Genomic DNA, 25,005 nt, shown 5'->3' with positions numbered 1-25,005 from the left:
GATGGATGGAAAATATCATTAAAATGAAAAGCCATTGGCAGAAATAAATCAGTAATGAATAGAATGATAGCTTCTCAAGCACCTATGTCAAAACTCTTGACTCTTCATGTTATCAAAGCAACTGTCTTGCCCATCAGGGCCAAAAGAAATACATGTATTTATACCAAGGATACTCATCATTCCTAAGATATACTTTTTCAGTATAAACATTGACATTTCCACTGTGTCTGTCTGAAGTAGAATTTCAGACAAAATTAAAAAATAAATATGCAAATAAAGTTTCTGTGAACTGTGACAATAAATAGTAACAATGAAATGTAAGTATACATAAATGTCACATTATATAATTTTGTTTCTTATTACTTTATGTATTCATTTATTATTTCTTCATTTATTTATTTCAGTTACACACATGCAACATGAAATATGGAGTGAAATTAAAACTGTTTCTTTCACTTTTTAAAGTTGCGGATGGGTTCTAGCAAGTACTGTTTTTTGATAGGCAAACTGTGGTAGAGTGGATGTAAACTTTCGGCAATTAAATGCCAATTTTCTTGAAATAAACTAGCCACTTTGTTGGTGAGATTATTCATGCCAAAATTAAATGCAATCCAATGTGTTAATGAGGTTGAAAAATAATGTATATCCATGTGGTGCATTTAATTTTGGCATGGTTTTACAGTGTCATAATTAAAAACGTATCTACCAAATAATTGATTGCTTTTTACTACACAACACAAGTTTCATATCAGTTTAAAATGCCATACAAAAGCATATCACATTTTTATTCATGTGCATAGACTGCCTGTTATAACTAAAAGTAAAGATATTGCATTTCTTTTAACTACAGCTTGAGTGTATTGCATTTCAAATTGATTATTCGTGCAAAAACTAAATGTAATCAAATGACCAATCATCATCAAATGGGACATCAACAGTTGAGGTAAGAGGTGTTCCACTACTACACATTAGTGTTCTAGCAGCATGGACTGTGGAGTGCATAGCCAAAACAATGAAAATTATGTTTTAGGTCTTGGTAAAAAAAAGTTTACTCTTATGTTGTCTACAGTTGCTTTCTTTTTAAACATATCATAATAAGCCATGAGGTAACATTTTCAAGGTATGACCCGTTAGCGGTTTTAACTAAATACTAAATATGGTGAAACATGCTATTCATCTCATCCCAGCTGTTGACACTCCTTGCCCCACTTTTTGACCCTGATTGATCATTTGATTACATTTTGCTGTGGCACGATTAAAGCACGATCATGATTCTAAATGAAATACACTACTGCCACTTAGCAGAATGCAGTACATTTGCTTCGCTTTTAGTTATGACATCTGATCCATGGGAAATAATAAAAATATACCACACTTTTGTACTGAAATTTAAACTGACATGAAAACAGCATATCATATTGCAAAGCAATCAATCATCTGGCTTACAGTATATGTTTTAATTATGACATGATGAAACTATGGGAAAATTAAAAGCACTGTGTTCATATGCATTACATTTCAATATACAGTAGTTAACACGTTGGACTGCATTTAGCTTTGACATGAATAATCTTCCATAGCTTTGCATGGTAATTATTGGCATCATTTTACTGCACTCTTATTTGATGCACACAGTTGAAACATTAAGCATAGCAATGAGAAACAATTTTCCAAAGTGAAGCAAAGCACATACAGATAACTCACCAACCAAAAAAACAGTACTTGCTAAAGCCTACCCTCCTAAGTCTATGTTATGTTATTTTCTAACCCACCTAATCCAGACCATGGTGGTGTTCTTGTGGGTTGCGGAGATGGGGTAAGGGCAAAGGCGGAAACAAACCCTGGACAAAGTTCCACTCCATTGCAGCTCTTAAATAATATAAGTGATAGTTTCCCCTTTAGGGTTTATTTCATTTTGGACGCAGTGTGACTGGAATAAATAAATGAATAAATAACTAAATACATTAAAAAGAAGCAACAAAGTGGCTACATTATTTCAAGAAAATTCATCATTTGGAGTTTGCATCTGAAGAGTCTGCTGTCATTGTGGTAATTCTCACGTGCAACGGTAAAACCTTGTCTTACTCTAGTAAGACAAAAACCTACCAATTCCACTGACCAATCAGGAAAGACCGGCTACCAATGAAAACTTTGGATTACGATCACGTGATTTAAATGCTGCACTTGAACCCTCCCGCAACTTTGAAAAGTGAAAGAAACAGTTTTAATTTCACTCCATATTTCAAGTTGCATATGAGATACATAAATTAAGAAATAGTAAATAAATACATAAATAAGCAGTAAAATAATATAATGTGACACATTTAATTATATATACTTACATTTCATTGTTACTCTTTACTGCCACATTTCGCAGCACTTTTATTAATTTGAATATTTATTTGTTTAATTTTGTCTGAAATATTCCTCCATATGTCTCACCTCTGCAATATCAACAAAACTCAAGGACAATCTCTCAATTAACCTTTAGCCTTCTTACTTTAAAAATTCAAGCTTTGGAACTGGAAAGAATTTCTATGTCTTTACTCTAGATTTGAGATTGTAAAACGGTCATCGATCTGGTTTACAAAGAAAACTGATTTCAATTCCGATTGTCTTTTTAATAGTGTCTGCTATGTTTGGGAAAACAAGCTAGTATATCTACTAGTTATACGAAATGTCACCACCCCTATGTTTTTCCACCTAGATCCATTTTTCTCTTCCTGTCTATGTTTCTAAGATTTTGTATCACGAGTCTGTTTTTTAATCACAATCATGTATTTCTTTTAGCACAATTCTTGAACTACAGTTTCTTGTGTACATAAATTTATTGTTTCGTACATCTTAACAAAAACTTAATCAACTTTGTGCATCGCTAAAATGTAATTACTATTCTATCCATCCCTCCATCCATTATCCAGCCCGCTGTATCCTAACACAGGGTCACAGGGGTCTGCTGGAGCCAATCCCAGGGCGCAAGGCAAAAACCCCGGGCAGGGCGCCAGCCCACCGCAGGGCACCCACACACATAACCAAATTAACTTGGTGATTGTGATTGGTGACATGTACCTTAGCATCACATCCTGCATACTGCACATGCCTTAATGTCAGTCAGTCATGTGCTGATAGCAAAGAAATATCAACTGCTACACTTGGAAACCACTAGGGTGTTGTACCGTGTTAGCCATTATGAATATGGTGAGAAGTCAAGAAAAATGACACATTTTATTGGCTAACTAAAACATTACAATATGCCAGCTTTTGGGGCAACTCAGGCCCCATCTTCAATGTAAATTACATCTTGCCTGAAAAAGGGGTCTGAGTTGCCTCGAAAGCTGGCATATTGTAATGTTTTAGTTAGCCAATAAAAGGTGTCATTTTGCTTGACATCTCACTACTTGGAAACCACCAAAGTCTGTCATCATGGACGTTAAAGAAGGACCATGCCATAAACGATGTTGTGAGAAACTGGAAAAGTACAAACAGGAAAATTCAAAGTTAAAGTTGTTAATTTGGGCGAGGATAAGTCCTGTTTAACGTTCTGTTCGCAAGCTTGAATTTGACATTCCCTGCTTATCAGGACACTTGGATTTATTTGGCGGACATGCGCTGCTGTTGTATTTAATTAGACAATTCCTTGTATATCTTAATAAACATATGTATGTTTTTTGTGTTCATTTGATTACATGGTCTATTTTTTTTCCTAAACGTTAGAGTGGCAACACTGGGTTTACGTATACGCCATTTTTTATGCAGAAGACGACTGATGAAGTATTGAACACTTTTCAAAGATGCGTTAAGCGGCATTGTATGAAACCAATTTGTAATGGACGTCCATCCGTTTTTTTTTATTGTTCTTGCTTTCTTCTACTCAATCTTACAAATTTTCAACATGAACCCCACGTGTCAAACAGCTCATGTCAAATCCATCCCAAACCTTTATCGCATATTATCCTCGATGGCCGACTCGGCAGCTACGGTAAACTTCTTCATTTCCTCACGCTTCAGTTTCTGCAAAATTAAGGGAAACTCTACAACTTCATGAACACCAAACGTTCATAAAATAGTAGCTGACTAATAATAATTAATTTCATTCATTGCCGAGTCAGACTTACTGTCATGTGAACTAAGAATTTCTTACGTTGCCTTTGCTTGTTTAGCATGATTCAAGATCGTTTCATTGCTCGCTGTTATATATTTTAATGTACACTGGTAAACCTGGTTAGCTTATAAATGAAAGCAAACGTGCATTTACGCGTACTAATTGAATTACGCAAATATTTTACGCTTGTATGGTAATTATTTTCACGTCATACGAGACGCTACTTCAACTACTGCGCGAACCTACCACAACAAGCCTTTAATTTTTACAGCCGCGTTTTCACGTTCATTCGCCAACCGCTAAACAATTACATTATTATTCAATTGACTTCAGAAAAATATGGACATATTACACAACATACATCAAATACCTAGTCATACAACATGAAACCATATACGTCCACCTACCGGGAAGCCTGCTTACGAAAGAGCGACGAGTAACGCACGAGTTTGCGTTTAGGAGTTTGCGGCCTCCATAACCGCCAAAATAATTGACAGCCGCTCGGCCCGCACAAGTTCAGGCCAGGCCACGCCCCTCTCCACCTCAGCCTGATGAGAGCCGCCCACCTCTTTATTTTTTACGCACAATCGCGTTTTTCCCGCGCGCGCGTGCCGTACGTTCAACAAGAGCCATTCGCGACTCCAACACCAGCACTTTCTCCTCGACTTCAACTGGCGTAACCCGGTAAAGTTTTACTGTTTTTCTTTCAACTTCATTCAACCCCCTGGATTTTCTTAGCGCTTCGTTTTCGACTGTAGTTGAAAGGCGGGTGCTTTGTGGACGACAGTAGACAGTCCATTTTAAGTTGTTTGAATTTAACTCGGGGTGGGTAGGCAGCGAAAAGTGTTATTTACAACATAAATTCACGCTCCTTTATGTTGCTGTGACACAATGTTGCGCGACTAATTGGTTAAAAGGGTAAAGTGAAATGTGAGAGCAGCGTTCAAAATCACAGACGGGTCTGACTTGGTTTAGTTGTGCATCTCACGTCTCGTGGCTTGCAGTTAAAAGAGCGACCACTAGGAACGCGACGATAATCGTGCCTTCCACATTTGTTTGAATCCACCCAGGCATCCATTATCAACCCCTACTCTTCAGTTCAGACTGTTTGAACACGCGATTATTTTTAAACGGTGTGCCCTTGATTTATTTTATCAGATTCTCCTTTTCCAATACTATTACCAACATTACTGCTTGTTTTTGTTTCCAGTTTCGAATCACGGTCCAAAAACAAACAGGCAGGTAGACCACTACAATGGCCCTAAGGAAGGCTGTGTTAGATTGTAGACCCTTCACTTTTAATATACCTTATTTAATTGAAAGAGAAGCAGTGCTTAATTTTTAACATATAATCATTTACTTAAAAATTAACAAGGGAAAAATAGAAATAATACAAAATTGGAGAAAAAAAAAAACAAAATTCAACCCCTACCCAAGAGAAAGTGAAAAAGAATAGAGGGATACAAGCAAATTTAAAAAAAAAACAAAAAACTTTTTAAACAATAATTTGTAGTACAGAGTGATTCAAAAAGATTATTCTGATTTCAAAATTATTTAACTTGTATATCATTATAGATCAGTGCAGTAAAATTGTAAATGGTTTAGGTGAACATAAGCTTTATTATGTAATTTTACAAGTGCTCAATATGACCTCCTCCAGCTGTATGGGTAGTCAAATTCATCCCATACTTGATTGAGCCTGTCATTTTGCGCAAATCGCTTTCTGCTCAGGGGTTGACATCTCCTCGCAGACTGAAGGGAGCCATCTTCCGATGACAATCAGAAACTCTGACCCCCTCTTTCAATTGGTATGGGATTGGTTCCTAGACACCTCATAGTTGTAAAAATACGGTACTTTGAAATTAAATGAATCTTTTTTGAGTCACCCTGTATAATAATGTTGCGCAACTAATTGGTTAAAAGGTTAAAGGCACTGAAATGTGACAGCAGCGTTCAAAATGACAGAGGGGTCTGACTTGGTTTAGTTGTGCATTCCACGTCTCGTGGCTTGCAGTTAAGCGAGCGACCACTAGGAACGTGACACTAATCGTGCCTTCAACGTTTGTTTCAATCCACCCAGGCATCCATTTTCAACCCCTACTCTTCAGTTCAGACTGTTTGAACACGCGATTATTTTTAAACGGTGTGCCCTTGATTTATTTTATCAGATTCTCCTTTTCCAATACTATTACCAACATTACTGCTTGTTTTTGTTTCCAGTTTCGAATCACGGTCCAAAAACAAACAGGCAGGTAGACCACTACAATGGCCCTAAGGAAGGCTGTGTTCGATTTGTAGACCCTTCACTTTTAATATACCTTATTTAATTGAAAGAGAAGCAGTGCTTAATTTTTAACATATAATCATTTACTTAAAAATCAACTAAAAATTAACAAGGGAAAAATAGAAATAATACAAAATTGGAGAAAAAAAACCAAAATTCAACCCCTACCCAAGAGAAAGTGAAAAAGAATAGAGGGATACAAGCAAATTTAAAAAAAACTTTTTAAACAATAATTTGTAGTACAGAGTGATTCAAAAAGATTATTCTGATTTCAAAATTATTTAACTTGTATATCATTATAGATCAGTGCAGTAAAATTGTAAATGGTTTAGGTGAACATAAGCTTTATTATGTAATTTTACAAGTGCTCAATATGACCTCCTCCAGCTGTATGGGTAGTCAAATTCATCCCATACTTGATTGAGCCTGTCATTTTGCGCAAATCGCTTTCTGCTCAGGGGTTGACATCTCCTCGCAGACTGAAGGGAGCCATCTTCCGATGACAATCAGAAACTCTGACCCCCTCTTTCAATTGGTATGGGATTGGTTCCTAGACACCTCATAGTTGTAAAAATACGGTACTTTGAAATTAAATGAATCTTTTTTGAGTCACCCTGTATAATAATGTTGCGCAACTAATTGGTTAAAAGGTTAAAGGCACTGAAATGTGACAGCAGCGTTCAAAATGACAGAGGGGTCTGACTTGGTTTAGTTGTGCATTCCACGTCTCGTGGCTTGCAGTTAAGCGAGCGACCACTAGGAACGTGACACTAATCGTGCCTTCAACGTTTGTTTCAATCCACCCAGGCATCCATTTTCAACCCCTACTCTTCAGTTCAGACTGTTTGAACACACGATTATTTTTAAGTAGTGTGCCCTTGATTTATTTTATTAGATTCTCTATTGTCAATACTGTTACCAACAAGACTACTTGTTTTTGTTTCCAGTTTCTAATCACGGTGCAAAGACAAACTGTCAAGTAGACACCTAAAATGGCCTTTTTTGTGTTTTATGATTTACGGAAGGCTGTGATAGATTATAGACCCTTCGCTTTTAACATGCCTTATTAAGTTGAAAGCAAAGCAGTGCGTACTTTTTAATAGATATAATCATTTACTTAAAAATCAAAAAAGAGTAAACAAAGGAAAAATAGAAATAATACAAAATTGGGGAAAAAGCAAAACAAAATTCAACCCTTACCCAAGAGAAATTGAAAAAGAATAGAGAGATACAGAGATACAAGCCAAAAAAAACCTTTTAAACAGTAATTGATAGTACAGGTTAATTCAAAAAGATTAATCTGATTTCAAAATTATTTATTTCACTTGTACATCATTACAGAACAGTGTAGTAAAATTGTGAATGGTTTAGGTGAGCATAATGTTTATTATGTAGTTTTACAAGTGCTCAGTATGACCTCCTCCAGCTGTACGGATAATCAAATTCATCCCATACTCGATTGAGCTTGTCGTTTTTGCGCAAATCGCTTTCTATTCAGGGGTCGCCACCTCCTCGCAGACTGAAGGGAGCCATCTTCCAGTGACAATCAGAAACTCTGTGACCCCCTCTTTCAATTGGTATGGGATTGGTTCCTAGGTGCCTTTCGGTTGTAAAACTATGGTACTTAGAAATTGGAAGAATCTTTTTGAATCACCCTGTATAACAATCTATGAGTCAATCACGGGCCCAGCAGGCTTACTCTTGCTGTTTTAAAAAAAGTTTTGGACATACATTATATGAGAGATTTTTTTTTTTTTCTACTTTGAAATAATATAGAACCTCGTTTATCCACCAATTTAAAGAAGGTGGTTTGGGAAACTTTCAGTTGAATACAAAAAGCCTGGCTCTAGGTAGTGTGACATTTAGCAATCCCAATCAGTTTAACCCTATGTACACTAAAGCTATCTAAGAGTACCCCAGATATAACTGTGATGGATTAGGGGTAATTGTAACACCAAGGTTGCCTGAGAAGTATGTAAAGATTTTCGATTAAATGGTGTTGCTCTAGGTGCATTCCAAAAACATATCACTATCACTCGCATATTGGATCTTGCCCTGAGTATTTTTTATGCAAGTTTGATAAAAGACATTTAAGTTGAATTATGGAATGGTTGACACATATAGAACTAGATTGTATTCTATGTATGACTAGGTTCTAGTCCCTTTTTTGAGATTTTAATTTAAAGGTCCCTTTCCCACTGTTACCTGGACTCTTTGAAAGGTAGATTCTTTGAAATATTTTATATATTATTGAAATGCTGTATTGAGTCTTCATCAGGACTAACCAGCATAGCCCTTGGGACAAGTAAGGGTGCTTATTAAATGGTCAAAAAAGTAAAAGGTGCCTTGTTGATGTCATTTCTATATTATGCTTTCTAGTGTTTGAAGAGGAATCACTTCCTCTCTCTTAACTTTTGCAGCTCTCTATTGTACCTTTGCTGTTGTCTGTCTCTGTTAACTCCCAGCTACAGCTTGCTTGTGTTCTTTTGTAAGACCATTCCTTTTTGCAGCCATTCAGAAGTGGCAAACAACCACTTTAACTTCCTTTCAAGACGAGGGAACCAGCTTGTGACCATTTGGAGATGAGCTTGTGGTTAAGAGTCCAGACAGTTTCTCTTGAGACCATCATGTAGCTTGTGCTTATCCTTTGTTTAACCTTACATAAAAAGGTCTTTGTTATTAACACCAGTTCGATATAATTAAGAACTAGGGGGCTCCGCCCCCCTGCTCGCTTTGTTTGCCAACCCCTGGGTTTGGTTAACCGGATATACAATTTAAAGAGATTGTTATTTTCATGGGAATTGTTACATATGTATTATTTTCACTTTTATTTTAAAACTTCAGTAAAAACAATATTTGGAATTAACGTTTCTTCATTGTGTGTTACAATGTGACAACGCAACGTATAACTGCCCGTGAGTGAATATCATTTCTTTCTCTCTAATAAATAAACCGAGTTTTTCGAATGTTTGTCCCTGTGATTTGTGAATTGTCATAGCAAAACCTATTCTCACAGGATACTGTAAACATTTTAATACGAATGGCATATCAATATCTCCTTTTGAATCATGGTTTGCTTTTGGATATACACGAATATCAACTCTGTCTTTCAAAATTATTATCGCTGACAATTTGTCAAATGTTGGTTTATTATAAATGCGACCGTGATCTTTCGGATTCAAATAGAAATCCAAGAAAATTTCTTTGTCCGTGTTTTGCAGATAAGTTTCGCGTAAAGTGCGATACTTTTTGACGTATGGATTTGTAACCATTATTGGCTTTATAATGTCTAATACGTCCAATCGTTTAACTCTTTCAATTCTATGTTGCACCACTTCTCCGTGATCATAAATATACACCTACTGTATTGTGTGTTTCTTCAAAATTAAACTTGTCGTAGCTTTAATTTTTGCAGGACCACAGATTCTCCTAGCGTATGCTCCATTATTGTGTAAATCTACGTTTTGAACGCGAACAGATTATAGTAGATTTGGATATTTTGCCTGCATTGTTTGTGTATTTCACCTTCACCAAACAACAAATCTTTTAATTCTCACAGATACACCTCTTCACTGGAAAGAAACACGATTTTTCCCTGATGGCAACACGAATTAGACAATCTACAAGTCTCTGACTTAAACTTTAAAGCCTTACAATATCTACATACTTCTGACATATCACCTATGTCAATATATTAAATCTCTTTTTGCTGTTCTGTTATTTCACCGAGTAATCATTTCCGTTTGTTAGCGCTAATGTGATCTTTACTATCAGCTTTTTTGATACTTTCAAATTTTACTACTTACATAATCTGTAACTTGCTCTGCTTGTGTATCACACCGTTTTTTTTGAGCCTCTCAAATTCCACTGCTTTCATAATCTCTAACCTGCTCTGCATGTGTTTCGTGCCAACGTTTTTGAACCTCTTTTCGACGTTCTACTTTGTCTTCTACTCTTTGTCTTTTATTTCTGACTCCACTTGGACCTGCTAGGTTTTCAATACCACCTGGTCCAGGATGATTATTACTTTCTCTTACTTCACGAGTAATCATTTCTTTTTTTTTTAATCGCTACTGCGATCTTTACTATTTTTTTTTTTTTTTGATACTTTCAAATTTTACTACTCTCATAGTCTTTAACTTGCTCTGCATATGTATTACGCCAATGTTTTTGAACATCTTTATGAAGTTCTACTTTGTCTTTTACTCTTTGTCTTTTATTTCTGACCCCGATTGGACCTTCAAGGTTTTCAATTGCACTTGGTCTGGGCTGATTATTACTTTCCTTATTTTCAGAATTTGCACATAGATTATTATTGTTCTTTTTTGCATTCTTTTGTCTCCAATGCTTTTGGGTCTCTTTTCGACGTGCTGCTCTTTCTTCTTCGCTTAGTCGTTTATGTGTCATCTAGAACATATAAAATTATTGTCTTGATAAAATTTATAAGAGCTGAGAGTGCAGGAAGTTTGTCTGCCAAAAGCATTCACACGACTGAAAGGTTAGAGGACCGGTGGTCTTGTTTGAAAATGGTTGTAAGTAGGGTGCGACTTGAAAGAATCTAATGGCAAAAGTCACTGTCTCGTGGGACGTGCTTCCAAAGGTTGTAAGTATGGCATGACTTGAAAGAATCTCATGTTAAAAGTCTCCGTGTGGGACTTCATTCTAAAAAGTCTCTTCAAAAAGTCACGTCTTGTCCCAAGATTTTTTTATTATAATAGATATTACCAATTTAGAAATAATTGCAAGAAAATGCATTATTATTTGCAATACTATTCTAATATAAAAATATTACCATATCAGGACAGTTCAATTTTCAATGAGATATTGCAAATAGAGCTTGCTGTACAAAGCTTTGAAATTTTAAAATATCTCCATAAAAGCATTGGGGAATTTAGTACAGAGAAACATTCTGTGCACCGTCAATTAAGGATTAGTTTTCTGTTTCAAATTTACCTTGATTTATTTCAACATGTATATTTGGTGTATTTTCAACTTTTACTAGTCTGACAGCCACTCGTATTACCAGTACAAATTATTGAAAAATAATTGTCTCCTGTTTCTTGAGAGGTAAGTTAAATATAAAGGTTTTTTCATCCAGAAATAATTGGAGGAGGGAAGGAATTATGTAAGGTACGTTCATAAACACAAAGTGAACAGATATGTACTCAATATTTACATTACACCAAAAACAACTTCATAGTTACATTATCTGAACATTATTGCTGTAAAAGACAGATGTTATCAACCTGTAGCTAGAAGTTGTTTGAACTAGTTCATTACATGGTAAAGATGCAGCTCCATTAATTAATATAAATTTGGGATATGTTCAGAAAGGAAAGTGAAGTGTTTATCCAGGCAGGAGATCAGATCTGGGGTGCATGCGACAAGAACTGCAGAAAGCTACAGCTTGCACCATGCCAAAAGAGTCCTTAGTGGCAAAACGTATGACAAAGACTGAGTTGGGATTACGGCCACTTGTATTTCTGTGTGTCTTCAGACTGAAATTAATCACCTTTGGTATTCCCATTATGCAATAAATTGGTTCCTTTCCAAGTTCTTAGTTATTTGGATGATTGTAATGAATTATTGGGTTTTACTAATATTAATAGCTTTTTGGGAAACTTAGAGCAGTTGATTTTCTCTTTTCGTGGAGTAATATTGATTTTGCTTTTATGCTAGTATTGGTCATTTTGCATTTAAAGCCTTATTTCTTTTAGCAGATTCACTTAATTGTTTATATGTTGGTATTTAGTGGGTAACTGAGTGGTGTGTTTTTGTTGCTATAGTTGTATTTACTGCTCTAAATACAATTTTGGAAGGTTATTGGAGTTTTATTTTTTGAGATCCCTTTTGTTATTTTAAAAACATATTTTTAAATATAAAAATTCTATTGCATAATACAATATTTATCTGACAGTACAATTTATTAGCAAATCTCCAAATTTTCTCTCCATCCTGGCCTACAGAAGCTAATAAGTTTTACAAAACTTCAACATATATTTTAAATCTCTATAGGGTGCTTTTTTAAAAATGCTCCATTTAAGAAATGTGCACAGAAGTTAATCATAGACCCTCTACCAATAACAGTAACACATCAATCATTGTCATTTTTACATCACTTGAATTTGACTATGAAAGCCATTGAGCCACCATAAGTATATTTGGGCTTAATTTTTAATCACATGATATTGTACAGTGCTGTTAAAAAGAATTTATTTAACGTAGTTTCTTAATTTGTGTAATTGCACATATTTGTATGAATATGACTTATTTAATAAGCAAGCATTTACTTGCCAACTCTTTGAGATAACTAAAAAATGTATAATGCCCTAAATTTCAAATCGCTTAACCAAGTCCCAAATACACCTGAATATAGATAAATAGATAGATAGATAGATACTTTATTAATCCCAAGGGGAAATTCACATAATCCAGCAGCAGTACACTGATACAAAAAAAACAATATTACATTAAATAGTAATAAAAATGAAAAATTAAAAAAAAAAATGTAAAAATAAAAAAGCAGACAATAACTTGTTATTAAATGTTAGCATTTACTCCCCCGAGTGGAATTGAAGAGTCGCATAGTGTTGGGGAGGAACGATCTCCTCAGTCTGTCAGTGGAGCATGATGTGTGAACTTTCAAACTTGTTCTTTTTAGGAATTGAATGAACATGGTAAAATAATAAATACCAATAAAAATTGATACTGATAATGACATTTAAAACAGGCTATAATATTATGGAAGTGCTGTAATTGGCCCTTACAATATCTGTTACTTCATTATCACATCGGCTTGTCCTGGTGTGGGTAGCAGTGGCATTGTGATAAGATGTAGAAAACAGGTCATATACTCTTGACTAAAAGTCTCTGTTCTTTCTGGGGAAATTTCCAGATGCACCCATGCCAGCCAAGAGCTACCCATCCAGCGTATCCTGGGTTCCAATGGGATATGTTCACTCTAAGCCCTAACTCTCTAACCATCTAGTTGGTGCTTTTCCTTGAATAAGCACCAGCTCGTTCTTCATCAGATTTGTTATATGCAATGTCCTGAGAGCTGATTTACTTTACCAAGGTCAAGGTCTGAGATCAACAAGCTGGACCAGTCCAAGGAGGTTCTGCTCAACCTTTATAATGCACTGGCGAGGCCTCATCTGGAGTACTTATGCAGTTTTGGTCTCCAGGCTACAAAAAGGAAATAGCAGCGCCAGAAAAGGTCCAGAGAAGAGCAACTCGGCTGATTAGAGGACTACAGGGGATGAGTTAGGAGAAAAGATTAAAAGAACTGAGCCTTTACAGTTTAAGACAAAAAAGATTAAGAAGTGACACGATTGAAGTGTTTAAAATTATGAAGGAAATTAGTCCAGTGGATCAAGACACTGACTTTAAAATGAGTTCATCAAGAACACGTGGACACAGTTGGAAACTTTTTAAGGGTAAATTAGGAAGTTTTTCTTTACACAAAGAATAATAGACACTTGGAATAAGCTACCAAATAGTGTGGTAGACAGTAAGATGTTAGGGACTTTGAAAACTCGACTTGATGTTTTTTTGGAAGAAATAAGTGGATAGGAGTGGCGAGATTTGTTGAGCTAAATGTCCTGTTCTTGTCTAGAGTGTTTTAATGTACTTATCAATATCTCTCTTATGTAACTGCTGTAGCTCTTTTTCCAACATCTTTTAACCAAAAGTCCATCAGGACTTTGAGCTACATTGTTTGTTTGAAAATATGTTATATAAAAAAATTGTTGTTTTTGCTGGAGAGTACCTTTTCTGGGTCTTATTCTAGAATTGGGTTCTTATAACCTGCAACAGGCAAAGATTGTTTCTATTTATTTACAACTATCTGTAGAATTGTGTATTTATTTAGTTTATTCTTTCATTTAGACCAGTTTGGCAAAAATAACTGAATTTTGTGACAACATAGTTTTAAGTATCTTTGGGGCAAACAAGTGTTTCCACTGTGCCAAAATTGGAATCCTTGGATGCATACTATCATACCAATGTCTTTCACGTATAAATAGCTTTAAATTTAATTCATATTTTGTTGGATTAATAAACATGTTTTTGAATTAAATGTACAGATGTAATATAACAAACCTATTTTTTTTATAGGTGGCATTGGAGTTATGACAACAGCTGGTGATCCTTATTCTCATAGTCAGCATGTGCTCCAACAGCTGAGTGCACAACTGGAGTTTGGATTCTTATGTGATGTAATTGTGAGAATTGGGGAGGTTTACTTTCGTGCTCACCGTGTTGTGCTGGCTGCCTGTTGTGCATACTTTCACAAGCTTTTTGTGAACCAGCCAACTTTAGCCAGCTGCCCACAAATTAGTTACACACTAAACCCCGAACATGTTCGTCCTGAACATTTTGATGTCATTTTGCAGATGATGTACAAGGGTGTACCTCACACCAAACCTACCAGAAATGAATTACCAGGACTTCAGGCTGCTATGTTCTTCCTTGAGTTTTATAATATTCCTGAATTTCTCCATACCAGCAATGCTAAAGTTAGTTCTGCTTTGTTGTATGGCGTGGAGACATTTGATGTACAAGAAGTGGATACATCAGATAAAGGAGAGTCTGGGGAGAAGGATGACATAGACTGGAAACCAGCTTACCTGTGTTCTTTAGATGGATTTCATATGGCGAAAGTAAAGAGTCACAAGACTGAAAAGAAAGTGGAATCACCTTTGGAAATTGTGGAGGAAATGGTGGAGAAAGACTGTCCCTATTCTCAGTGTTCTTCTATGTTGTCTGCTACCAATAAGCTCTATCCACATCCAGGACAAGCAAGGTGTATCTCATCAGCTGCTTTAAAAGAAGAACCAAGAGAGAGTTCCAGTTTTCTTGAGGTGCATGGAATCAACGTAGTTCAAATCAACACAGAAAGTGAAGTGGAGTCCCAGAAACCAACAAGAGAATCTGTTTCTTCCAGTACAAGTAATTCATCTATTTCTTTTGTTTATCCATTATTGTATATTGGTTGAGAACTGAAATATATAGTTGTTTATCTGGTTCTTACAGCATGTTATTAAATGTTTTCTTGTTTATAGTAATGTACATTAAGTATTTATATAAAATTCTGTTTTCATTGGTTAAAACGATAAAAAAAACTACTTTCCACAATTCTTTGCCATTACAGGGCCACATGTAACAGGTGTCTATCCTGGAAGGCAGGAATCAGCCTTCATTGGAATTGCTGTCTGTTGCAGAGTTCATTCACACGCTCGCTTTTGGTCATGCCATGCCAATGTCTGTTTATCCATTTTCAAATTCACTTAATCCATTCAGGGTAATGGCGGGCTGTATCTTATCCTGGAAGCATCAGGAAAAAGCCCTAAATGTGGCACAAGTATACTCTTGTGCATCCCCACACTCACTATATAGTATCTGGGTCCCTTGTTAGCCTCACGTACAGTCCTTTTAGATGTGGGAATGAAATGGAGTATTTTATGTGCAGAGAATACTCAAACTCTACAGAGACCATGGTCATGCTTGATACTTTCAACATTTCTGTTTTTTTTGCTGACAGGGTCACTAAAGCCAGAAAAGTTGGAAACTTGATTGAGACATTTTGTGATTGCTGTATTGGGTTTATCCTCCTCCCTGTAGGCTGTTACATCAGAGTTGGTCATTAGTTCTGTTATTGTTGTGACATCAGCAGGTTTGGTGACTTTCCATCATACTTGTTGACACTAGGGATGTGAATAAATAAATGTTTGAGTTTTTAGCCCAGGGGTGTCGAACTCCAGTCCTGGTGGGCCGCAGTGGCTGCAGATTTTCATTCTAACCCTTTTACTAATCAGTGAGCAGTTTTCACTGCTAATTAACTCCTTTTCCCTTCATTTTAATAGCCCTGTTTTTAAGGATTCAGTCCTCTGAATTGATTAATTTATTCATTAAATGGCAACCAAACATAATGAGATGTGAAACAAGCCAACAGATGACCAGCTAAACTGGGAGTTCAAACTCCAACCAATCTATTAATGAGAAGCCGATTCTTTCTGTTAATTAAACCTGTTCTTTAATCCCATGGCTTGTTGCTGCTCTCATTCTGCCACAGCAGACATTTCCAAAACTGTTGATTTTTCTAAGAACGCCGTCAAAATGTTATGGTGACCTGAGAGATCAACCTTACTGAGACCTTCACCTTCCTTCTTTGGTCATGTAGTGGTTTGGTTTGTGTGTCAATATTGTTTGCCTGCTAGTTAAGGAAAAAGAGCCAACTAAGAGAGAGACAAGTTAATTAAAACTGAGGCAAAAGAAGTTCATTAGCAGCAAAAACTTGTCACTAATGAAGAAGATGGTTAGAATGAAAACCTGCAGCCACTGTGGCACTCCAGGACCGGAGTTCGACACCCGTGTTTTAGCCTATTCGAGGATGAAATCTGTTTAGGAAAACTAAAAAAAAAAAAAAAAACTATCCTAAGTTACAATGAGGTGTAGCCTCCTTGTCAAATTGTGGGTCGATTCTACAGTATATATAAGATTTGCACAACTGAATCAAGTCAAGTGAAATAATAAAGTGATCTCTGACAGACCCAGGTAAAATGGGTTGTGGAACATTTCTCGATGAACCTGCTCGTTATGTGCATTCAAATAACACGGACAATCAGAACTAATACAGTACACAATAAGTGGTCCTGCACTGACAGTTGCGCCATTTACAGCACAGGTTAGGATGCGGCAGCGAGGTTATAGTCAAACAGTGAGAAAATAAAGTAGAGAGAAAGCATATTTTAGTAAGACTGAGATACTGTCATGTATAGTATGGGGAACAACTAACAAAAGAAGTGTCAGAATGGCCTTAAATTCAGGACGTAACATGGTGAGTCTAGTAAGCAAAGGTTAGCATCATGGTGTTACTTGCAGCTAGGCTGCTTACCTCGCCTACAGGCATGTAGGTAGGCTGATGGTGTGCAGAGTGATAGGTATGTTCAGTATTTTAGTTTTTGTAAAGGAAAATGATGTGTGAGTTTTTAAATCATTGCATTTCAAAACAAAGGTTTGTGCTCTTACAATCTTTACATTGTTTGTACTGGAGCAGCGTCACACTCCTGGCTTTCCAACTATAGGTATGAGTGCCTTTTGTGTTTTTTTAGCACTTTTTTTTGTTTTCTTTAACAGAATAATTTCAACCTACACTTTCATACTGTAGTAACTTAACTGCTTTTTTAAAATGTGTTTTAGTGGTGCACAGAAGTGTACAGTTTTTCTATTTCAGAGTATATAGAATCCCTCAGCATAAGAATGCTCGATATTTGCAAGCATAGTCCTTCCTTACACGGGTCACTTCTTGGCATTTGTGGTATGGAAGGTGAACTGTCGCACTCAGCATTGTATAAATAGGTCTTATCTAGCTAAATAATGTTTACCTTGTTGTCCTTTCAGATTCCTTTTTACTTCATTTCCCTTTGCGTCACATTTAATTGAAATAGCTAAAAACAAACATAATTGGGCAGAATCAACTGTGTGTAACAACGTACTTTATAAAGCATTTTGCATCTGCCCTAGCATGGTAGCAGATGTTCTAAAGACGCAATGTGAACCTTATGACCTTTCAGTGCATAGTAGAATTCACAAAAATAAGACAAACTTTAAATCTGACATTAATAAATTTAGATTTCCATATAAATGTTAACACACTTCTGATTATTTATTTAAAACATGCACCACACTACATTTCTAGTTGGCACAGTTGTGCTTTTAAGCATGAAAAAGTAGTAGGTGGCTCAGTACATAACCATAGGGTGATCCAGTATTCATACTGAGACTGTTAGATGTTTCGTTTTCCTTTTTTTTTTATTTTAATTTTCTTGAATTTATTAAAATCAAATAACAATCCATACACAACTCAAGTTTTACAAAAAAAAAAGGTTTGAAACAAATCAGCTCCCACCCCTGATGAAAGCTAGGCCAGCAGTGTAAAACTTTATTTTAGTAAAGACAAGTGAATAGATAAAATAACAAATGAATATTGTAAAGCTGCATTAGTGCCAAGGGTGTGCAGTCATAATTTCATACTCTGGATCAGTTTGTGTGATGTTCGGACTGATTCAAGTCCAGTGTGTCTGGTGTGTAGGGCTTTAGGTGTCGATTAACATGTGTGCAGATTTATTTGGCACTTGAACAATGGACTTAAAGTAGATGGGGATTATAGCTTCAGCCAGTGAGGTGCTGAAGTTAGAGGAGTCCAGCAAATAATTAGCACATACTTTGACTCTATAGTCCAAGATCTGCAGTTTTATTGCTGTTGACAGTGGCCATAGATCATTCTCCATCTATCAAGAGTGTTAGGGCTTAATCACTTGGAAAATCTGACATACTGCCATCTGCATATGTGTTGCTGGATATGCAATAAGAATACTGTAGAATCCGTTAAGCATATCTGGCAAGAAGCCATTATTAGTTCTACTATGGGTAACCTTAATCTGTAACTGCTTGTTTAGCATAAAAGATGCGTCATGAGTCTCCGTTGTTAGTGAAACAGTTTTCTATCTCTGTTTTACAGTAGTTGTTTGCAGTTTTGAGTCCTATTTAAGGTTGTTTCTGGTTGTTCTGGACTTTTCTTTGCTGTCAGATTTAAATAGCTCATCATAGGTTTTGAGTGACAAATTCACTTGACTGTTCATGCTTGCTTTCTTACTAATCAATTGTCAACATTTCTCCTAAACAACTCTGGATCATGAATTCAGCTCAGTCTTGCAGTGAAATTATGGGAGAACTTATGTACGACCGGTTTGATTTCAAGTACATAAATGATAATAACACCCTCTTGGTGTGCACATTTTTCTTTGCTTATAGTTCAAGAGAGCAGCTTCAGTGTCTGTTTTATAGAAGCATAAAAATATTAAGCACTGTTTCATCATTACAATTACAGATTTGTAAGTAACCTCTTATTGTTCTGCCATTATTAGTCACAGAGCAGGGACCAGCCCAAACATGACAGGGCACCCAGATGCCCCAGCTCCTGGTTAATTTATGTTTATTAGTCAATCTACCCAGTAATTATTTTAGAGAAAGCTAAAGTATCTAAATACAACCCCACAAAGACCATAAGACTCTCAAGCTATGTAATAACACTAACCGCTATGCCGCATGTCATTTAACTAATCTTTATATGTTTTAGGAAAGTGCTGGCACATAATCAAAATAATGGGTTCACTTTAGGTTGTTGATGTTTCAAGTTTATTGCATCCGGTTTCCTCCCACAGTCCGAAGACATGCAGGTTAGGTGCATTGGCGATCCTAAATTGTCCCTAGTGTCTGCTTGGTGTGTGTGGGTATGTGTGTCCTGTGGTGGGTTGGTGCCCTGCCTGGGATTTGTTCCTGCCTTGTGCCCTGTGTTGACTGAGATTGGCTGACAGTATGTTTTGTGAATCCTTAAAAGGTGAAAATAACTCTGTCAATCAATTCCTCTTCCTATTGTGATTTGCTTAAGGTCATTTTCTCTTTTCATTTATATATAAATACGAGGGACATTCAAAAAGTTTCTGCACTTTTTTTTTTAACTCTGTTTATTATGAATTTCAAAAACAAATCACATCACTTTTCTACATAGTTACCTTCGTTTGTGATGCAATTTTCCCAGCGTCATACCAACTTTTTAAAGTCCAATTTACTACTCCTCCCGCATTCACCGTTTCCCGCGAAAATATAAAAGTGCAGAAACTTTTTGAACGTCTTTCGTATATAAAGTTTTAAACATTTTCTTCAACATTTTTCAGATACAAAACTGACAATTAATACATTTGTGACACTGTGGCAACATTTTAATGTTTTTCTGCTATATTTCAAAAGAAGCTTCCACCCATACATGGCATCTAAAATGTAAGAAAAATAAAATCTTGGTATTTGTCCTAAATGCGTTGATGACACATTATAAGTAAAAATATTACAATATTCTGCTGTATCAATTTTGCTTTTTCTCTGCTATAAGTACTATAATAATAATAATACATTTTATTTATATAGCTCCTTTCCCATGCTCACGGGGCTTACTATCAAAATTAGTCAGTAATGAAGTTGCCGTAAATGTTTCTTTGAAGATTAAAAATGCAACATCAAAATTTACTGTATACTTTGTTAATGAAATAAACCCTGTGCCAAAGAAAAATGTAGTGTGTATTGATGATTAGGGATAAATGGCACTCACTGCCACTATGATTTAGTACTTTAGAACAGGGGTCACTAGCTCCAGTCCTGAAGGACCACCGTGGCTGCAGGTTTTCATTCTAACCCTTTTCTTAATGAGTGACCTGTTCTTGCTGCTAATTAACGTCTTTTGAACTCATTTTAATTGACTTGCTCTTGAAGACTCAGACCCCTTAATTGTTTCGTTTCCTTAATTAGCAGCCAAACAATAATGAGATACAAAATGAGCCAAAATAATTGGTGTCCATCATACAATATCTGAAAATAAAGAAAAGAATGTCTATCTGCTCAGGTCCACAAAAATTTTAACAGTGCTCTTAGAAAGACAAAATCAACAATTTCAGAAATGTCTGCTAATGCACCACGAGAGCAGCAACAAGCCATGGAATTAAAGAACGAGTTTAATTAACAACAAGACATGGCACCTCATTAAGCAGCTGATTGGAGTGAAATTGGTTGGAGTTTAAGGCCCTGACTTAGTTGGTCTTATGTTGGCTCCCTCACCTCACATTTCATTTCTGTTTGGGTGCCATTTAAGGAAAGAAATGGAGCAAATCAGAGGAACGAGGAAGAAATTCAGGGGAACAAATCTCAAATAAGCAATTCAATTAAAATGAATTCACAAGAAGTTAATTAGCAGCACAAACAGGGCATTCATTAAAAAAGGACAAGAATGAAAACCTGTAGCCATGGTGGTTCTCCAAGATCGGACTTGGTGACCCCTGCTATGGAAAATGGTGCTGGAAAACATTACATTTTGTATTCTGTAGTCTGTCCCTAGTGATTTCAATGCTGGGGAACTGGCTATAGATTTTAGGAAGTGGGAGACAGACCATATTTCCATTCCACTTTTTTTGTGGGTGCCATGGAGATGTCAGCAGCTTTACATTTCTTGAAGTTGCCACCAATAGTGACCTGCAGTGTACATGGCGCCCTTTGGATAATTGAAAGTATGATCTCCAGCACCTCCACTTCTTTTGCTGTCTTAGGAAATCGTGGATATTGCCATCTGTGCTCACCAATTTCTATAGGTACATAGGTCCATCCTCACTGTGAATAAATCTATCCTCCACACTACTGACACAAAACTTTCCTCTCTTCAGGACATGTTTATCATACTGAGAATTAAGATTTACTAAAGATCCTGGCCATTTTGTGCTGTATTTTTCTCCTTTTATCCATTCTAGAAGCATTGAGTTCTTTTTATTTCAATGAGTCTACATACTGACATCTGCATTGGATAGTTCTTAAATCTGTCAAGTGGTGTTGTATTTAATCTATGGTGTTGTATTCACTCGATTTGTTTACATTAAATGATCTTTTTTTTATATTGTGCCAGTGTCACTAGTCTGCTGGAGTAAATATTGCACTATGTAACACTTGACTGTAAATTGAAACTTAAACTGTAGTTGTACAGTTTTACAGTATGTTGTACTTGAATGGTACAAATGTGTGCATCCAAAATGGAACTGAGTAGAGCTTGCAAACTCTGAATTGAAACCAAAGTAGGGTTCTAGTGCTAGTGTGCGTTGATTGGACACATACTAATGGGAAATAATTACTATTGGACCAATGAAGTTAGTGGTCTTTAAATTAATTGTGACACTCCTACATTGTGTTGCTATGAATGCACAACTTTAGAGTTTAAAGTCCAACTTATTCATGGTTTGAAAACTCATATTACAATATTACAGAGCACATACACCAAACTTAAGTCTTTTATTAGTTTATAATAGTAACATGCTTTAAAATAACTATACATTATAATACAACTTGTCTATTGTGTATAAAAGAAAAAAGTATAATAAAAGCATACTTTTTTTTAAATATTTACTAATTTTTAAGATTATTATGAATCTTTTGTTTTAGATCGAATACAAGAAGATCCTTTGCAATGTGAGACCAGTTTAACTACACAGTCAGCAAAGAAGCTTGAGGAGTTTCATCAGCTGAAGTCTGAAAAATCAGAATTGGCTTGGAATGAAAGGAATGTTTCTGTGACAGCAGAACCAGGACAATCCCAGAGTGCCTCTACGTCCATATGTTCTGAGTTTACATCGTCTCCATCAATTTCTAAACTCACAAAGTCCTCAGTTTTTACCTTTGCTCATAAAAGTCCATCCACTTTTCCTTGCTCCCGCTGTGAAATGAGCTTTAACACTCATCTGGCACTAGATGACCACTTGAATAACTGCGGACGTGAACGACCCTCTCGGCAACGGCGCATACCAAGCAGACTGAGGCAGAGTCCATCACCGCCAGTCTCAAAGCGGAACTCCACTCTAAAAGACCCCTACTCAGTGGAAGTGGAGCTAGAGGACTTTTCTTCCTTTCAGTCATGGAACTCCTCAAGAGGGAAATTATCCTGCAAGACCTGTGGTAAAGTTTTCAAAAGACCCAAAATGTTTCAGTTACATAACATTCGCTGTTCTGAAAGACCTGCAGATTTAGGACAATCACGCCCTGAAGTGAGAAACCACATCTGTAATGTCTGTGGGAAGGCTTTTCTTCAGCGTGGGCATCTAACAGAACATGAAGCAACTCACAGCAATATCAGGAGATTCTCCTGCTCAACCTGTGGCAAAAAATTTATACGCAATCGAGAGCTTAAAATTCACGAGGCCCGTCATGAAGGCCAGGCCACATATCACTGCCAGTTCTGTGGCCATGCCAGCTACCGCAAAAGTGGACATTATCACCACTTAATAACACATTTGACTAAACCACAAGTAATTTGTCAGACCTGTTTTCACATTTGTGATACTCCTATGTTACTTAAAGAGCATGAGCTGGAACATCGACATACATGCGAGCGCTGTGGTGTAAAGTTTCGCCTTAAGAAAGAATTGTTAACTCATTATGACAGTTGCCGTTAATCTTCAACAAGGGATTAAAGACACCTACATGTGAAACAAAGTTTTTGTTTTTCTTTCATTTCTTGTAAGTAAATATAAAAAACATGGGGTGTGCTTTTAAGTGTGAATATTTTTGTAGTGTTTTTCTTTAGTTGCATAAACTTGTATATGAACAAATTTTAATAATTATGGGAATGACTGCAGTACATCATTGAAAAGGTATTATAAAGAACATTATGTGTTTTTTTTCTGCTTTAACTTGGTTAAAATCCAAGATAATTATTTAACTTTGAAAAATAGATTAGTCACGGCTTTTGCTGTTCTTTGCCAGATAATCTATTACTGGTAGTCTAGCTGAAATATGCAGTTTCTCCTTGTGATTTTTAGAGTAATTGTTTCCTGGATGAATGTTACAACAGTTTATGAAGTTCACAAACTACAACTTGCCAATACAGGTTTTTGATTTACCATCGCTGATCAGAGCGATCTATTTCGGTCAGCCATAGTTATATATATCCTAAAAACATACAATGGAACGTTGGGTCACAACCGTAATTCGTTCCAAAACTCTGGTCGCAACCCGATTTGGTTGTGACCCGAAGTAATTTCCCCCATAGGATTGTATGTAAATACAGTTAATCCGTTCCAGACCGTACGAACTGTATGTAAATATATTTTTTACAGATTTTTAAGCACAAAAATAGTTAATTATACCATAGAATGAACAGTGTAATAGTAAACTAAATGTAAAAACATTGAATAACACTAAGAAAACCTTGAACAGAGAAAACTAACATTGCAAGAGTTCACGCTACAGCCTTACGAACCGCTTGCTGTAGACACTTTTTTTGCAGTTTTAAGCACAGGGAAAAAAATGAACATTTGAAAATTCCTTAATTTATACAAAAACTAACCATAAACAACCAAGAAAACTAACCTTGCATGAGCCGAGATCTGGCATGAAGGAAGTGAGCAGGAAGCTGGGAGGAGAGGAGGTTACAGTTTTGAGGTAAAGTCCCTCTGCGCGATGCACGTCTGACCGAGAACAATGTACTATACAGGGAGAGACTGAACACGTGCATACATCACCAGCGTGTCCAAACCGGAAGAGAAACGAAATAGAGCACAAAGAGTTCACAGCGAATGCACAGGGAGAGACTGAACACATGCGGAAATCATCGGCGCGTACAAACCAGAAGGGAAACTGGCTTGTTCGTCAACCAAGTGTGTGGTCGTGAACAAATGCAAAAGTTTGGCAAACTTTTTGGTCGTAACCTGATTTGTACGTGTTCAGAGATATTTGTGACCCGAGGTTCCACTGTATTGTGGCGGACGGCTGGGGTACATACCCGGGCGGGAAGCCCCTTCAGTAGATGTTCAGGGCAAGTAGCCATGGACTTTGCAATACCTCCCCCTAGACAGTAGAGGGCAGCCCCCCTGGGTTGGAGCGGTGCCTCGGTTTCCCGCAGGGCTCCATGGGAATTGGAGTTGGTGCTGCCAGGGGGTGCTGCAGCTGGGACTCCTGAGCCCTTATGGGCAGTGTTTTCACCACACCTGAAAGTGCAGCTGGAACTCGGCAGTCAACCACCTGGAGCACATCT

At 36.5% G+C, this 25,005-nt stretch overlaps 2 protein-coding genes across 5 annotated transcripts in view; one reads left to right on the top strand and one right to left on the bottom strand.

Annotated features, from left to right (window-relative positions):
• The window catches only part of LOC120539742, a 55,368-nt gene extending 50,749 nt beyond the window's left edge, over positions 1 to 4,619 (bottom strand). For 3 of the 4 annotated variants that reach the window (XR_005635662.1, XM_039770124.1, XM_039770125.1), the window contains exon 1: positions 4,510 to 4,619. The gene's annotated coding sequence lies outside the window, so the exon portion shown is untranslated. Of the gene's footprint in view, positions 1 to 4,141; positions 4,169 to 4,509 lie in introns of those variants that run through there. The other variant, XM_039770126.1, reaches the window with a different exon arrangement.
• A 93-nt stretch (positions 4,620 to 4,712) lies between these two features.
• Positions 4,713 to 23,444, top strand: LOC120539741 (zinc finger and BTB domain-containing protein 1-like). Its single transcript, XM_039770123.1, has 3 exons — positions 4,713 to 4,786; positions 14,502 to 15,335; positions 22,419 to 23,444. Exons 2-3 carry the CDS (start codon positions 14,516 to 14,518, stop codon positions 23,423 to 23,425), a joined length of 1,827 nt encoding a protein of 608 aa, XP_039626057.1. The 5' UTR covers positions 4,713 to 4,786; positions 14,502 to 14,515; the 3' UTR covers positions 23,426 to 23,444.
• Positions 23,445 to 25,005: the final 1,561 nt, after the last annotated feature.

This window comes from Polypterus senegalus, chromosome 11 (genome assembly GCF_016835505.1).
Source record: "Polypterus senegalus isolate Bchr_013 chromosome 11, ASM1683550v1, whole genome shotgun sequence".
Taxonomy (NCBI): Eukaryota; Metazoa; Chordata; class Cladistia; order Polypteriformes; family Polypteridae; genus Polypterus; species Polypterus senegalus.
Note: the sequence above shows the minus strand (reverse complement) of the source record. Positions and strands in the feature narration are given on the sequence as shown.